Source organism: Ailuropoda melanoleuca, chromosome 2, assembly GCF_002007445.2.
Source record: "Ailuropoda melanoleuca isolate Jingjing chromosome 2, ASM200744v2, whole genome shotgun sequence".
NCBI lineage: Eukaryota > Metazoa > Chordata > Mammalia > Carnivora > Ursidae > Ailuropoda > Ailuropoda melanoleuca.
Window position 1 is genome coordinate 164072420 of NC_048219.1, and position 18834 is coordinate 164091253.

General features: G+C 37.5%; 1 protein-coding gene across 4 annotated transcripts in view; it reads right to left on the bottom strand.

The window, feature by feature from the left end:
* The window catches only part of SATB2 (SATB homeobox 2), a 191395-nt gene that overhangs the window by 55316 nt on the left and 117245 nt on the right, over positions 1 to 18834 (bottom strand). For all 4 annotated transcript variants that reach the window (XM_034654917.1, XM_034654915.1, XM_034654916.1 and 1 more), the window contains 2 exons: positions 18261 to 18733; positions 672 to 884 (listed from right to left, as the gene is read on the bottom strand). In XM_034654917.1, coding sequence (XP_034510808.1) covers positions 672 to 884; positions 18261 to 18733 — 686 coding nt within the window. The remainder of the gene's footprint in view (positions 1 to 671; positions 885 to 18260; positions 18734 to 18834) is intronic.

Sequence of the window (18834 nt, forward strand, 5' to 3'; positions counted from 1 at the left end):
ACCAGATCAGAATGCTTTTAAAGTGTGGAAAAAGGAGGGAAAGAAAGCTGAGTCATCCAGTTCTGTAGGGAGGATCACCCTAGGAAGGAAAATCATGAAGGCCTACTTTCCACTACTGTGTTCTAGGGATCACTGAATGATCTCCCAAACTTTCTGACACAGCCGCTGCATATGCATGAGTCCACCACACACAGATTTCTCCATTTTGTCTTTTTCAGATTGCATAAAGAGGAGTCTGGATTACTCCACTTGTCCCCTGCCCCCAAACCTAACCAACACCCCCTCCACACACACACACCCAGTATCCAAATAAATACATAGTTTAAGGAAAAGCAGTGTTCTTGTTATGCAAACTCAGCTTCAACTCAAATCCCCCACCCCGGCTTAGATACTAAGCAGCTGTTTGTAAGCATTCTAGAGCCTACCTAACCACCCACTCCTGCCCCTTCTGTGGAAGAATGGTACTTTTCTAAAGGGACAGGAATCCATATGACACAGTAAAGGATAACCACTATTACATGGCCAGAGGTTCACATCCTCTGACCAACATGATCAGTGAATCAAGAAATCCTTGAATTAAGTCTCTTAGTTTTTGAGAGAAACACAGTTATCAGTGAAGGCAAGATGTTTCCAAGGCCAAGAATACAAAGTCAGTGGAGCAAATATCTCACCTGAGGGGTTCGGGAAGAGCTGGGACTGCTAGAGGCTGACGAGACCATGCTCACATTGGGGTTCATGCTCCGTTCTCTCTCGTCCTGGTATATGCGATCCCGCTCCACTTCCGGCAGATTGAGGAAATTCTGCATGGCCCTCAAGTTTACTAAAAGAGACTGAGAGGCTGTCCGAGGGTCTTCCTCCTTACGCAAAATCTCAGACAACAATCCCTGATTAAATGGAAACAAAAAAACAAAAAACAGGCCAAGTCATATCTGCAGGTATGTGTGTGGTTTCCATCATCTGCCCCCCTCCTCCTTTATTTGTTTGTTGTAACCAGCTGGCTGTGATGTCAAGAACCTCAGTCTAATTGCTGAGGGTTCTCCAGCAGGAAGATTTTGTGGGAATGTGCTTGCCTTCCAGGGCTGTGCCTTATTCTGGACTGTTCTATTCTGACACTTTATCATCACTGTAATAATCGTCAGCATACAGAGATGCCAGCTAGCAAGGTAGGCGCTCGGAAGGCTTGTGAAACTGCACTTACCACCAGGTGCCTCCTACAAGTATTTCAGGAACTGTTAGAACTCTCTCTGCTTGAAACTGGGAACACTTGGCAGTCCTGCTCAGCTTTACAAATCTGCCAAGTTTGGTAAATTTAGTTCCGACATTTAAACAGCATGGGAGATTTACATCGACTTAAAAAAAAAAAAAAGTTTGGCTTAATTTCTGTGTGACCGGCCACTGTTTTCAATATAGATGTTTCTCATGGGAAAAAAAAAAAAAAAAGACACCAAGCAAATGTCCATAACTTGTGTTAACCCTCTGATAGATTCCCAATCCAATCCACATACATAACTGGTATCCTTGTATATGTACCTGAGGGCACCCAAACCTTTTTTCTGAGATGCCCTCCTGGGGGAAGCTCTAATCCCACAGTCACATCTGGTGAGGGATCACAGCACACATCAGAGGATGCCATGTATAGGCTCAGATAATTTCTGCATATGTGACTCATCCATATAGAAAGCTTTAAATAGGAAGCTAGTGTTTTCATGTGCTCTGATGGCAGGAAACTCACAAAGAAAAGGAAAATGTTGACGAGTCTAGAGAAAAGTAGTATGCACTCAAGAAAAGGGCTGGAACACAAGTAATTTGGGCAAAAGTTAAACCATGTCTATTCTGCACTCTTGTTAGATTATCACACAGAGGCATCACTTTACACTTCCAACTCAGGGCATCTCTCCTCAGGGCAGTATGAGACCAGAGTCTAGGATTATCCTCCAGGAAGAGCTAAAATGTTAACCTCTGTATCTTAGAACACATGGGGGAACCCCAAATCGTGAAAAGTAGATGCCAAAGACATTTCCACTGAGGGGAATATTAATGCAAAGAAAACACTATCAGGTTTGTAAAATATGGCTTAAATATAAAAAGGTGTTGGATGCAAGAAGAATATACAACCTTTGGTTGGGCAGAAATCTTCAGGGTAAGATAGACAATTTTTAAAAAATAAGTAATGCATCATAATGTAGTGAAGCAAATGTCACAAGAATGTGCATCACACAACCATCAGCACTCCAAAGAGGTAATCACCACTCAAAATACCATGTAAGACAATTTACAAGGAATCTACAAGTAGTATGCCACACGATAGTTCTGCAACATGGGTGTCATGTTGCTTTGATTAAAGAAGTCTTTGCAAATAAGAAAATATGCCATACAATGAAGCTAGAAGAAATGTTAATAAGCGTGTGTCTGTGTACACGCATGCCCAAAGAAAGGAAAAGGAAGAACATGTATGTGAAAATACCATATCGGTAAAGTGACTGTAAGAAAATCCAGATTTCTTATCATGCTTTTAGAAGCTAGAGACATTTGTCTTCCAGAAAATGTTATACAATCTAGGTACAGGTTCTATTTTGATATTAAAAGTCAGTTCTGCCTTAAGTTATCCTACTTTTCACTTGCATTAAGCAACTTGAAATATTAATAATGAATTTGTCCTAAGATAAAAATCTCCAAATTAATATGTAGAAAAGCAAGAGGGAATTGGATTTAAAATCAATACCAATAAGACACTAAGACTGAGGTTTTCTGAGCTTTCTTTAATAATGAACTCTGCACATATAGGATGAGTTGGTCCCCTCCTCCTCCTCCTCTCCCTTTCTCTCTCTAGCATAAGCAACTTTAGCATTTTAATAAATCTCAGGCTACCAAACGTGCAGGAATGTTAGGGTCTGCATGGATATATTCTTTATGCTAGTTATGACAATTATACTTACGGTATCTCAAAGGCAAAATTCGTAAAAGTATTCTTCTGTGAAATTATTTTTGCAAGAGGAGTACATTATAGTACAGATCTTACATACAAAATGGTGAAATAACAAAAACTATTGTTCTAATGGACCAGGTTCGAAATAGCAAGTCTGTTCATTCCTAATCAATAAAAAAATTGTTCCGAAGCATAGAGGTCTTTTACTTGTTTCTTGTTTGGCTTGGTTGATTTTATTTTTTCCCCACACAGAAATTGGGGAAAATCCTTCCCCTTCATTTTTTACATGGTGGACAACCTTACAGGGAAATGAATCCACCTCTAAGAAAAATTAAGACAAAGCATCCTTGTAAACCATGCTCCTCAGCATCATTTCTGAAGTGAATAAGAAACAACGCTTGTATTTTGAGGCGCTGGTGGGATATACTCTTGCCTCTGTTTCATTTGCTTAATTGAAGATAAAGTCTCAAACCAACAAGGTGGCCAGTGCTGCCTCCATGGATTGCCCCAGAGAATGAGAACACTGCTCTAAATTATTTACTTAAAGTCTCACCTGCGTAGCCATGGTCCCAAAGCAGATTCTTTTTACCTCACATTTTCAATAACAAGGGGCTAACTGGTGAGCACAACAAGAGTTTTAGTTGTTTTGTTGAGTCTTTTTCATTTTGGTTATTTATGTGCTCTTCACTATTTAAACTGGAATTTTTAAAAATATAGTCCAAATTCCACAGGCTCATGAATGTAGAGTGAGTTTATTTAATTAGCTGAAAATCATCATGGGGAAAAAAAAAATCAGAAGAAAATCTATGGCATAATTTACACCACAAACCACCTTATCTAATTATCAAGATAAGTAAATGTTTATCTTATTGAAAACTGTCTTGAATAGAACATAAATTAATAATTTATCTCACACAAATATTTCTAAAGCCCTTGCCACTATGTTGTCTGGCATCTTAATTATCAACCAGCCAGACAGGTGGTGTCACTTGAACATTCCCATTACACAGCCTGAGATACAGAGAATACGGCGTGGCACCTGGGTGCTGAGAAAAAAAAATGTACTTTTATGAATAGAAAGGTCATGAATATTGAGGATGTGAAAATTGAGGGAAATTAATAAATTAACCAGGATATTGCCTATTAAACTTTCATATCAGTAATCATATTAAAACATATTGCAAGTATTGAGTAAAGTGGTCATTAAGAATTTTCCTCATTGTAGGCAACAGAGCCTCCTCAAGGGAAAGATTATAACAATTCCCAGCACGGTGTTAGCTGAGGTTATGTAAGACCTGGAAACATGTTGACTGAAAAGGAGTAGAGTGAACATCTGCACAGGGAAGAAAGACACCTTGCACAACAGCTCTTGGGTTACAAGCCACTAAAAAAAGAACGGAGTCAGGCAAAAAGAACCTCAAATTGGCCTTCTCCTTAGCCTTTTAATGGAGGATTTTGTAAGCTTTATATTATTTCCAGTACCCACAAAGAATATATGACGTTGGCAGAAAATTCAATAAAAACAAAATAATTAAAAGCACAAGAGATAATATAATGCCATCTAGCTTGGTGGCTAATATAGGCTATCTCCACTCCACAAACAAAACAAAGAATTAGGGCTAATTTTTAAAATGAAAAATTGACGTACTTATTATTTCTAGTATTTTAAGTAATATTTATTTGTGACAAACTAAATGACCTTATAGTTTCTGCATCTGCAATTTCTGTTGATGAACTTTCTTGTTTACGTTACTATGACTTCCGTATTTCTTCAACAACTTATATAGTTTGGCCCAAACGATTAGTGTGTAAAATACGTGCTGATACTCAGAAATGTTTGGGAAAGATTACCATGACTGGGTCTATAAAATTAAGTTCTAAGTTGCTGCACCAGCCCTTGAGGCCTTGTCTGAGACACGTGAGAAATTGCTTATGACGGGCCCTTAATTCTTTAATGGAGCAAGAAGAGAACCAGAACCTGAACGGGGTTTTAGGAACAATGAGCCCCTTAGACCTTCCCAGGACTGACATCAACAGTTGAGGTCATTACTGCCTAGATTTCAACAGACACACATTCTTCACATCTCCCAGACTTCTGTAATTCTGTAGGCTCTATCTCCCATTGATTATCTAGGGAATCCCCAAATTCAATGTACCTATTACCAAAAAATGACAGATCAGTCTATTAATTCATTTCTTATTAATGACTTGGTATGAAGCTCAGAAAGGGATGAGAATATTGAGAAGACATAGATTCTGCTGCCAAGGAGTTCACTATATGATGGTTTATAGAAGCACAATGTAAAAGATGACAAGTGTCATAAATTCCAGATAGAGTGTGCACAAGAGGGTAAAAGTATTGCCAACCTCAGGACTCAGGGAAAACATTTTGGAAGAAATGGGACTTCACTTGGCTGGGATTTGAAATACACATAGTACATGGATATAGAGATAATGATGAGACGAGGCAAAGGGGGACAGGCATGTGAGGGATGGGCCAATATTAAAACACTGTTACAAAAAGAAAGAGCATGAGTGATCCAGATTGCCAAGCGAAGTTTCTGTTTCTTTAAAAGCTCAAAAAAAAAAAAAAAAGTACAAAAAATTGATAGAGCAGAAGACATTTTGAAGTGAAAATACTACAGTCCATATTAATATAATTCCGAACTACTGGAGTATACACAAAATAACCAGCAAACATTACCCCCAAAATGAAGTGATATTAGATAATCTGTTCAGCCTTTTTGTCACCTGCAACAAATTAGGCTTTCAATATGCAAAACATCTTCCTTCCAGAAAAACAAATGATCATGATTCCATTTAATTGTAATTTAATGAGGCATAATTTATTTTTTAAAGTGATATACACCAGGTGTGTACTGAGGAAACTGGCCCAGCAAACCCCAGAGCTCCCCCTTGGAAAAAGCCTCAAGCTAGCTGGAGACTGTTTTCATTTCTGTAAATTACATTTCTGTTTGTGGCAGTTGAAGTGGGAGGTATAAAGGGTAACTTGCAATCTTCACATATTTATTGTAACATATACCTTTGAAGTAACTCAACCAAAAAATACTCATTTATCATATAAGCAAATAGTTTGAAAGTGTTGAGCTCCAATCTGAACAAAGATAGATTTTAGAGACTATAACCCCATCCCCTAATAATGTATTTTAATTATTTATTGTTGGATGTAGTAACAAAGCATAGGAGGTATTTAATGATAATCTTCAGAAATCAACTTACAACTCTTCAAGGATGTATGAGGTGAAACATATGTTTCATTACGTGGTAGTAAGTCGGAAAATATAATTAGTTCATATTTATATATTGCTTTAAACAAATGATGTCATAACCAATCAGCAAGGTTCAAAGACACATTACCCCCCCCACACACATTTACAGATTAAAGTTATAGTGAGTGGAAGGTGGAAGGGGTCTTGTCACTCTTATCAGCCAACTCTTCATCCTGCCCTGAGCATGATCTGTCTCTCACGTACTTCCCTTGAATTACAAAAGCCCTAGTGCCCTGTAAAGATACTCCTCACATCTCACTCTTGATGTCTTCACTCTTCACGTCTGCATGCTTACTTGTTAGCCTTACTTTTCACACAGTTTTGAAATGTCTAGTTCCAGCTGACGTGAGAGCCAAAAACTGGTACTCTTGTGAAAATCAGGTAACACCAAATTCCTAGCCTAATCATACAAAGTGGTTGGTGATTAATGCACAGTTATCGAAGCTGTGAAATCAGCGGCACGGCTGTAGAAAGTATTGACGTCCTACCATCCGAAAGCTGACCTAACAGAATTGATTCTTTCCTAATCTCCAATTTCATTTCCTTCTAGATGCTCCTGAGAGGCATCTTCCCCTCCACTCACGAATATAAACAGGTTTCCCACTATGAACCTGAACGCTGAAATTCATTTGTGTAATGCTAAAAATACTCACCCTCCCTTCACCCCCCAGAGTACTGCTTAGCCATGAAGCCAGAGTACTTAGGCTGATTTGAATAAAAGGTATACAGGACACAACAATGACAATTTGATTTTTATTATTAAAAATGATGTGTTAAATCCTCAAAGAAAATGTCGTTATTGCATTAGTTTAATAAAACCTCTCTTTATTACAATATTTCTTTATTAGGAAAGACAGCCTATGCATGTAGCATTTTTTTTGTAGGATGGGGGTGGATAGAACTGAGCATCTAAAGGGAATTAATGTAACTCTGCAAATATAAATGCTATATACAAAAGTAACATTTGCAGACAAATGTTGTTGCTGTAGAAATGTATTCTGTAATGCACTAAAATGTGTGTGTGTGTATATATATATATATATATATGTATATATACTGCAGTTGGCAATAGTTTCTCCCTCCTTTGAACTGAGATGGCACTAGTTCTATCTCGCATTTGTAACACTCACCATCTTTTACACTGTGCTACTATAAAACCTCTTCCCCCCATCATACAGTAAATTCCTTGGGAGCAGAATCTGTATACTTTGTGCTTAGTGGTTAGTTGGGAACATACAGGAATATAGGGCCCTAAGAATGCACCAAATGCATTTTTTTCATTTTTCTGAAAAGCCAGCAACAGGCCCTGGTGGACCATATACTACACTCAAGATCTTTTCATTCAACCTATTGTAAACACGAAGATAATGGAAACTAAAATTTTGGGCCATGTGGACTCTACTTTAGAACAAATATTTCATGTACCCTAAATCTGCAATTTATTAAATGAAACACTTCCCTGAAAGACAGCTTCCTTTCTAATGTACATAATAAAACTTCACTTGTGCCACCTGACATCAGAATGCAGTAAGCATGCAACACAAAGTGAATGGTACAGCAAAAACATTCATGAAACCAAAACCGCCTGGCTCTCTTAACTGCAATCCCCTTGTCCAAGCCACTCTTGAGCGCATACAATGGAGGAACTTAGCCAAAAACAGATTTCTGGCAACTTGATTATTTTTACCTACCTACTCAATGCAAAGATAGATGCAATTAGATAAACAGGTTTTTTTCTCCTTATTCCTTCCCTTCTTGTCTTTAGAAAGTCTTAGGTACCAGAATGGGGTGCTATGCACAATCTAAGTCAAAAAATTTTAAACACAGTACCCAAAAAGCAAAAGCAAATAGAGAACTAAACAGGTTCCCTTTGGAAACATTTACCAGTGGTGTTCTCAGCTCTGGGCACATACGTGGTTTCTACTAACACCTCAAGTACCTGGCACATGACTATTGCATTCACAAAGTTCTGGGCCCTGGTTATTTCTAGTTTCTATGTGTATTGTGTAAAACAACTGTTGGCAAACTGCCCAAAAAATTTACTAGCTTTGGCTACTTTGTCAAAACATTGGCAAAAAATAGTACTTTCCAAAAACAAAACAAGCCAAAAACATACATTCAGTGAATATTTATATCTCAAATGTATCAAATGCATTCCGATATAAAAAGTAAAGCAGTCTGTTAACATATGAGTTGACTTTGTCCTTAAAACAGTTAAAAAACATTATTTTTCTTCCTGCTGAAATATCTCTGCATTAACTTCAATCACCTCCAAGGTCAAAAACATCTTTTCTCATACAGTATATACAAGACATCATAGTACTTATTATACCACAATGGGATCACTGGTTTGAAAGCCTGTTTACCCCTTATACCTCCTTGAAGAAGAGACTGTGTCTTTCATCTTCTGCTCTAAGATAAAAGAAACAATTGAGACTAAAGTAGTTGTGAATGTGAGTTCTGAGGTCAAAATTGCTGGGCTCAAAATCAGGCTTCAATTGGATAAGAATTAATCTCCCTATGGCACAGTTTCCTCACCAGTAAAACTGTTATAATAATTGTACTTCCCACACAGGATTCCCGAGAGCTTGCAACTATACCTGATAAACGTGTTCAATAAATGTTAGCCTCCATTATAATGCCTACCATAGTCTCTGAATGCTTAATAAATATTTGTTAAATGAATGAATTAATAAATACAGAACTAATATTGAAGTACAATTCTTATTTTGAATTTGTAAGTTCAGATTTTCAAGGCCCTCCACTTACATTTCACTAAACACCTTTCCATACAGAAGGCAAAAATGTAAAGAATATTTTTTAGGAAACAGAATAATTAAAATTATTTGGGATAGAGGATAATGTAAAGAAAAAATTTAATTAATTATATAAAATGGAATGGCTATATGGATATCCAGCATATCACTAAACCGGTGATATTCATTTTATACTTCAGAAAAGTAAAACAACTTTTCCTCCCTAAGTAACTCTGTAGTCATTTAAAGGAAAGCCTTCATTTGCATCATTGTTTAAATATGGGTCATAATTACTAGCGGATGATAGAATTATTTCAGTACATCATAACTATTTTTTATAATGAAATGCAGTTAAATAGACTGGAAATTACCAAAGTACTTCATACATGGTACAAGTATTATTTGATGAAGGCTTTTTTTTTTTTTTCCTTCATGAAGGCTTTGCTTTAGAAACATACAGACAGATAAAAATACAGGTGGAAATGAGATGGAGCTCAGACACACGTACGTATGTGCACATGTGTGAGCGTGTGTACCAGCTCATGATGTAAAAAGTATTTCCCACTGGGTGCTGCAGTCAGAGAAGTTTGAAAGTAAATGCTGTAATCTACAATGATAATTTTGGGTACAAAACTTGAAGACAGAATGTAAACAACCTTGTAAACTCCAACTGAGTTCAAATTGATTCAGTTATATTTTTCTCACAGCATTTCTGGCCTTTTAAACTTAATTTGCTTTATTTGAACAAACATGCACTTAACCCCAGGCCAAATGGTCATCATTTCAATCAATGGCCATGAAAGGAACATTCCTTGTGTATTTTTTTATTACTTTAAATAAGCAATGGTGAAAAGGTATATAAATAATGGGATCTAAAGCTAGTGTTCCTTGTATTTCTTCTATAAAAATTCTACTTTAATTGTAAACATCACCCAGGATCGGAGGAGACTAGTTAAATACTAAAACAGACCTTCATACTGAAAATACAAGTCTATATTGAGATACACTTACTGGAGGTAAAAGGAAGTCCTTATTGAAGAGAGAGACGCCTTATCTGTGTGAAATGGAATGATCACTCCTTGTTCAAAAATAGTGACAAAAACTTATAAAACCACCCCCAAAAGACAGCCTTTTTTAGCTAAAATGGAGAAACTGGAATTTTCTATAATTATTTCAGTAACTAATTTTTAAGAACTTTGCACACTGGTCAGGGATAGGAATAGACAGAAGAGTGCACTACCATCTTTGTTTCCTCTAATTGTTTGGTGCCAATTTTGTGAAGGTGGGGAGTGTCTTTATATATTCTTTTACACAAAACTTTCTATTCCAAGTAGATTTAGGAATGAGGAGAGGGTTATAGATGTTTGACAGCTACTGAGTCAACCTTCTTTCTACCCAGAACACAAAGCCAGTATCTCCTCCATCCTTTTTCGCCGGAATTGCCCAAAAGGTGCTAATTAATGTTGTCCGTATATGTACAAGAAGAACTAAAGTGAGACCACCAGCTAGAGGCCATCCTTAAGCCATCTAATAACTCTGAGACACTGCTATCCTGAGAGATATTAATATTATTACAATCTTTAAATCTATGAATTCAAGCCAGTGGTTCTGAAATGAAAGATTGCCTATTTTATGAAGCAAGCAGGGCCATCTTTTCCTACTTTATTAATTTAATGTTGAAATCAAAAGAGGGTGTATTATTTGCTTCAAAACCCAATAACATGTTCATGCCTGATCTGCAGCATTTCATATTTACAGGCCATCTTTCAGTGGATGGACTTCCTTTTTCTCACAGGTTTCCTTGTCATTTTATAACCAGCTCACTGGACCATGGAGTCAAGACCTCTGGGTTTACATTGTGTTCTATTCCTGTATGACTTGCTGAGTGCCCATATCTCTATTGCACAGTAAGAAATAATGATGGCTGGGACCAGAGGTTGGCCAAGAAATAATTCTGAATATCTTGGAGGTCAAGTTTTCTACAAACATATACTGTATGTGTAATTAAATCAAGCCTATCTTTGGCTAACAATATGTATAAATCAAACACAAGACTTTCTTCTCCTCAAAACTGACTGGTAATGCACTTAAGTTCAGATTTCCAAATATTTTGCTAAACTGTTCATATTGTTGTTACATATCTCTTCCTGTATATTTGCTAAACAAAATACAACAGTTAGCAACTCCTTAGACATTTTTAACCTTCATAATATAGGTGTACATATACCATAAACATGGTGCTGATAAAGCTTAAAAGCAAAATCCGTGTCATTTCACACAGACATGTACATTTCTAGCCATTGACCTCACTGCCAACTTCCCTGATACATCATTCAATCTAATTTTCCAATCTGTTGAAAACATTCTCCAGTTGCTGAGTCACTTCATAAAATTGTATTTATGACCCTGGCTTTAAGTTTCTTCAAATGATGTGGCTTTGATGAGTAAATAGCAGATTCTTTGCAAAGTCTCATAAAAAATAAAAAGTAGTCAAATAAGGATAGGTCAACCAAATGACTTCCCAAAGGATTTTTAAAATCCTTTTCTCTGTCAGATAAGACAATGATGAACAACTTTTTCAAGCAAGGTATTTGACAAAATGTTGCAAATTGTGTAACTCAGTGACTTTTGCATCAAACTGAAGAAGGAGCAAGATACCAAATTAGAGGCCTACTGTTACAGAATAGCACATTTTGTGAAACACATCTGTGCTTCTACTGAAAACATGTTTCTAAGAATTGGCTCAGGAGAACTACCTGAAACAGAAAATGGACCTGAACTTTCTGAGTTATGATGTAATCTGCTAGAGGAAAAAAGAAAAATAACTCTATTATATAAATAATGAATGTGGCAAAAGTCTCATTTCCAAACTATAGAAGCTTCTTACTGCTGATTCCTTGTGTAAGGGGATTTTCTGAACTTTCTCTATCGTCAAGGTGAGGGGATAGTAGCGCAGAGAGGGGACGTGGGTGACACCTAACTTCCCTCTTCTGGCGCTCCAACGCTCCCATTCACATGGGGCAGAGCATCTGTTCCAGTGGATTTAGTCTCGTTTGGATCAAAGCTTCCTCTGCTTCATTTAACAGATTTGCTCAGACGGAAGGTCTCAGAGGAGAAACAATGTTAGTAAATGGGGGATTTCTGAACTTATGAATATGTAGGTCATTGGATTTTTAAATAAATGAGAGAATAGTTTATCTATTAAGGAAGACTCAGTGTACATATTTTATGAAACCATCCTTATTATAGGTCAGTGGGCATCCCACAACCATTCCTTGCTAATATTAAGTCTTTTAAAATACTGTCAGAAACCTTTTTACAGTGTCACAAGCCTCTGATTAATTTTTTTTAAGTCCATAAAGTGAAAAGGGGCAAAAGAACACTCAAGGTTAGGATTCATAATCAAACAGTCAAAAAGTATAGATGTAAACACAATAAAGAGGCAAGCAACTCATCTAAGGTCCATAGGCCTAGTAAATGAAAGTATACCAACACTAAATAAATTTAGGATATAAGCAAGAGAAAATGAATTGCAAAAGAAAGGAAGGTAAACTCTTACAAAAAAAAAAAAGAGAGAGGGACAAAAAAAGGAAAAGAAAAAGAAATTAGAGCACTGGTCCTATTATTTCTTGAAATTATTAGTCCTACAAACACTACTTGCATCACTGATAGAGCACCGGAGATAGGGTGGGCAAGGGAGCAAAGCTACTGTGAAACTCACATGAATTACATAATTCACCATTCAGACTCAATAAGGATGGTTTTCATTTAAGTCAAGTTTGAAAGACCTCAGGGCTTCAAATCCAGTATCTGTTTCAGTCTCATTCCCTCTCTTTTTATTTCTTTTTCTCTCCCCCACATTTGACATCCATAAGTAAATATAGACAATATCAGTATCAGTCCATGGAATTCAGATTAAAATAATAATAGTGATAAAATTTTCAAGAGAAAGTAGTACAGTAAAAAAAATCCATACTATTCCCATAGTGACATTTTACTTCAGATTTGGAAGGTAATAGGCATAAAATTGAAGATAAGTTTTATTCAACCTACTAACCCCATGATATACCCAAAAGCCAATTTAGACTAGCAGTGGCACTGATCCATAATCTGGGATAAAAAGCACATCCTGAGATAGATTCCTGTGCAACTGATTTTTTAAGGAAGTGTTTCTGAGGGAAACTGGTGAGGAAGTGGGATAAGCAGGGCAGGGAAGGGAAGAAGCTCAAGCAGTCCCTGCCTCAGCCTTGTCTGCAGAGAGCTCTGGAATAGAAGTCACACTTCTGAGCTGTCCCTACTATTGGAGGCAGGGAAGCTGGGCTTTCATCCTCCTGCACCTATCAGACACTGGTTAAGTATTTCCAGCTCTCTGCCAGTGTGAGGCAAGCAAAATCCAGTAGCCTAAGGAAAGTCCTTTGAATGAAAAGCTGACTAGTAGTCGTTAGTTTCTAGAAGTAAAAGTAGGGGGACAGGGGGTAGGGGAGAATTAGAACACCAAAAACAGAGCTGGCATGTTATCTGCCTCAGCTTTCTCTGGTGTATTGACCATACCACCTCATTTTGTGACCGTAGGTAACAGAAACACTTAGAAATATATCACAGGATTGCCTGAAAATTAATGACCAGGTCAGAAAACACCTTATCTCTCATTTGTCATAAAAGTCCTCAGAGACCCAAAAAGTGGGATTAACCTTTTCCTACCCAAAGACTAATAAAGAAGAAAGTGATGATGCTCGAAATACATTTTACGTAAGGTCACAATGATGAAAACAGGCTTCCATGATCCTGACGGTACAGGCAGGATTTGATGCGCTGTTACACCCTGCATCTAGAACAAAATTAATCTCGTGCCCATGCTGAAGATTTGATATCCTAGCATAGCATGATCTCAAGACACGCTGATTAACATAAAAATGTATTAAAAGAAAGCCCTCGGAAATACAGCTCTATTCCCTCAATTGTGTCATTTTATATCACCAAATGATATACTTCAGTGCAATGGATCAGATATACAAAGTAATGAATAGTTTCTCTTTGGAGAAATGGCATTTTCAAATGCTATTTATTATGAATTCGAGTTCTTCATCTGGAAGTTTTAAACACGACAAACTAGGCTGATGCTTTTCCCCCCAGCTTTAGCTTCATTTATGAATGTTATACATCTGATTTTGTTCTATACACACACACTCTCCCTCTCTCTCTCTCTGTCTCTGGTAATTACTAGTTGTTATTGGTCCAATCATCAAGCACAAAACCAGGAACAGAACTATAGGGTGACAAATCAAGTTGCTTTTTACTGAATTTGACAATAAATAAATAATAGAGATCATGAACTATTTCGAGAAAATATTCAGTGGGGATGCCCTGGGTGACTCAGTAGGTTAAGTGTCTGCCTTCAGCTCAGGTCATGATCTCAGGGTCCTGGAATCAAGCCCCTCACTGGGCTCCCCATTCAGCAGGGAGTCTGCTTCTCCCTCTCCCTTTGCCCCTACCCCACACTGCTTGTGCGAACATGCACATACTGTCTCAAATAAATAAATAAATCTTAAAAAAAAAAAGAAAATATTCAGTGGACTAAAGATATATTACATATCAGTAAAGCAACTAAGTACAAGGTTGATATTGGCCTTAGGTATCCATTTAAAATAAGAGGTTCTAATCCTGTTTACTTTGAGAAAAAAAAATTGTTGAGATTCTTTTCTATCCAAAGATTAACCATTCATTTATATTATTATCTATAAAGTTAATGTTTGTTTATTACAGCTGGCAAATCATTATATCACCCATAAATGTCTGATTCCACTCAAAAAAAGCCTAACGTTTGGAAAAATCCATGGTTGGTTTCATGGGGCACAGTACACCATATTTTCCATTTAATGATTCTGCTGGTGAAACCCAGCTGTCCAACCTTGCTGTTAGTGACTACAGTATATACAGCAAAGACAATCTGCCTGCTGACCTCCGGCTTAAGTTCAAACTATGTCATTCTGTCAATACCATCTACCTTGATTAGGCTGGGCTTTATACACAACAAGTTATGATCCCAGAGGGATGAAAAGCTTTCCCAAATTAAAAGCAGAATTTTAAAAGGAAACACTTATACATTCCTATGCAGTTTCCATTTGATATCCTCAAGGCTGGCCCATGAACTCAAACTCATGTTGATTGAAAGTGAATGTTCCTTTCTGGGTGTAGCCATCTTACAAATTTAATGGCAGGAGGAAAATAATAAAATGTGTTCCATGCTTCAATTAGACCTTTTATAACTTGGCACTTGAATGATGGCAATGCCAAAGAAAAATCATTAATCCATAAAAATAGACAAAAAGGATTGTGTAGGAGAAGAGAGACCTCCAAGATCCTAGGGCCTTGGCAGGGCATTCCCTCACACCAACATGGTCTGTCTTTTGTCTAGTCTCTCTGTGAGTCCTCTCTAAGGCCTCATGCTATTTGGATAAAATGTATACTGTATTTGATTCTAAAATCCAACCATGCTTTCAATTTTATCCTTAGCCAAAGGAACTGTATATATAACCAGGCAATAAAATGTTGGCTAGCTATGAAATGCCTATTCATGCACATGAATGATAGATGAAAGAACATATACACACACACACACACAAATGCAAAATAAAGACTAAAAGATGCATCCTTCCACTTTGTATTTAACAATAACATGCAACAGACTTACTCAAAAGGACCAGAGGTTTTCATAACCCTAGTTCAGATAACTGTAGACACACAAATGCTGCTTGAGTATTTTGAGTCAAAAAAAGAAGTCATAGAGTGATATCCGGAACATATGCAGACCTCTGTGAACCTCCAAACTCGTTTTTAAATGATGTAAACTGAGTCTGTCAATAATGGAATGTATAAATTAGCTAAGAGTCAAGGGAGCAAGAGATTTCACCCTCTTGGTCTCCTGCCATACCTAATCTGTCAGCACCAAACCTCAAACAACCCCACTGTGCTTCTTCCCTGCTCCCACTCCCCTGGTTCCAGCATTCCTGGGGACTGTTACCAAACCACAGTGCTTGGTTCCATCACTAGTTCATGCCTGTTAACGTCAGCTGAGATCCCAAACTACTTCATAATTCCTTCTATCTCAGATTGAAGCCCTATCACATTCAAACTGTCAACACACTTCTGGCCTCCTTTTCAACACCAAATTCTGGAAAGAGTTATTTGTAGTCCCTGCTTCTGTAAGTCACTCCTTAACTCCTAAATTCTGGCTCCTGCCTTCTGCACTCTAATGAAATTACACTCTAAGTTTGCCAAAGTTCTCTCCCAACCAATCACCAAATTTCATGGCATGGTTCAAGCTTCTCGCTCCCAGATGTCTTAGTTTTGCACACATGGACAAGCCTCAGGAAACTCTACTCATGTTCTCTGTCCTCTCATTACTACCTCCCTATTCTTCCTTCTCCACCTGCTCCCATCTCTACTGGCATTTCTTCTGTCCCTTTTCCTGATGAGAGTAGTGGTGATGGTTTTTCCTCCTTCTTCTCCCAACTCTTTAAAATCCCAGGCTCTGTCAATAAATTTCTAATCTCTTTCTCTAGCCCTGAAAACTCTTTTTAGCACCAAACTCATATTTTCAATGACTTCTGCATACCTTCATTCAAGAAATCTGCCAGCACTTCAGAGTCAAAATAGCCTAATCCAAAATAATCACTCTAACTTTGCTCCAACCATCTCCTTCAATGTTCTCCTTGATACTCTAAGTGATTACAGATTTATTCTCGGCCACAAGGCTCAAACCTTAGCATTACGGTGGTGACACTTTCTGTCAACTTTACTTCCACAGTGCTTCCTGACTCTTGTACTCTACTTCACCACCACCAGATTAGTTCAAAACTTCTACACATTTCAGTTGGACACTTATGGCTGCTTTCTAAATGATATTTCTACCCTCTTGCTATCATGAGGGGGAAAAAGATCTTCCCAAGATCCAATTCTGATTACTGGATCACAGCATATTCCTACATAAGACCTTCAGTGGTTTCCAGTGCCTATTAAAGTTCAAAGTTCCTACCATGGCCCTAAGACCTTTTTTGATCTGTTTCCTCCTTTTAAGTTTTATTATCTAGCTTTGCTATCAACTACCAACTATTCCCACACTAGCCTGACTCAGCACTTTTCTCATTAATTCCTTTAGCCTAAAATACCCTTCTTCTCCATCTTTGTCTGTTAAACTATATTTATTCTTCAAGGTCTAACTTTCTAGCAATTTAATACTCATGTCAGGTGTTTACATATGTGCTGGCCCATGATCTTTTTCACCTTTGCATCTGCACAGAGCTTAGCTTCCTGCCCTACATTTAGCAGAGTGGCCAGACTTAAACCTACTGTCCTCTTGAAGACACCATATTCATCTTACTGTAAGTTATGACCTGCTCCTCACGGAGTTATGACCCACTACAACCACACTTATTCTCCTACACTATTCACCTTACTTCTCATTTTACTTTCATTATCTGAATACATTTTTTTTATTACCAGGTCATTAGCTCCTAGAGATTAGCACATTTATTTTTTTTGTTACTCATATAAGGACTAAATTAGTGTTTCTCAAAGTATGGCTCCCAGACCAGCAGCATCAGAATCACCTGGGACCTTGTTACAAATGAACATTCCCAGGTCCCACCCCAGACTATGGAATCAGAAACTCTGAGATGAGGGCCTCAATAAAAACAAGATATACATAAGTAAACTGTTTATCTTTTTATCATTTAGTATTATATTGGCATGTAATTCCCCTAAAACATTAAAATATAAGTAAACTATTACCACTTTATCAATATCTTAAATCTACTTGTATATTTTGAAAAGTTTTTTAAAAAATTATAGAAATTATGACATTAATGATACTCTTTTTATGAAGTTCAAAAACAAGGTAAATAATAGATTGTGTATGCATAAATAGTTTTAGAACTAGTTTTTAAAAAAAAACAAGTGAATGATAACCACAAATTCAAGATCAGGGTTACATCTGGGGAAAAGCAGATGGAGAAGATGAGGGAAGACAGGAGCACACAGGCCCAAGTCACTGGTAACATTCTGGGTCCCGAGTTGGGTGGTAGGTTCACAGATATTCGTTACCTTACTGAAATTAATTACGGCCATATATGGATCACTGATGACATTATTTCCCAAACTAAGGATTACTAGTTAATCCTGAGTGCTCTGAGATCCATAAAAAAATTTTTCAAGGGATTAAAAAGATGTCACAATCTGTCCTTAGTATTATTCTTAACCACCAATTGTCATGTTCAGTACTAATCATACCTGTGTGCGGTTGAATGCCACTCTTGCAAAGACAGCTTGGGACACACTGGCCCTCTTCAGCTCATCTCTGACTTGCTGGTAGATATCTGGAGACACTTCTACGGAAGAGTTGGTTGGTTCTGGCTTAACTGCTCTGGGAATGGGCGGATGGTTCAGGAACTGCTGGTTGATGGCTTGAGGATGCTGGTGAGCCAGGAGCCGGCTAACAGCAATCTGTTGGTTTATCAGATGGGCCATGGCTATTTGTTGCCTAACAAGTTGTGGACTGAGCTGGGGAGAAAGAAGACCAGGGCTCATGATGGGTTGTAACGCGGGCACTTGGTTTCGGATTGGAGTACTGTGGTGGATTTGGCTATGAGGAGACTGTTCGTTGGTTTTCCCCAAGGATGCCAGCTGGTTCATATTTGGTAAATGCATTGGACGCTGGCCCAGAACACAATAGTCTGAAAGGTTTTCTCGTTCCACTCTTTCCACTGTTAAGAGATAAAAATGATAATTTGTCATTATTTTCATTGGTTTAATTTATTGCTAATATATGTAGTACTGAATTATCATATTTTTGGTATATTAATGA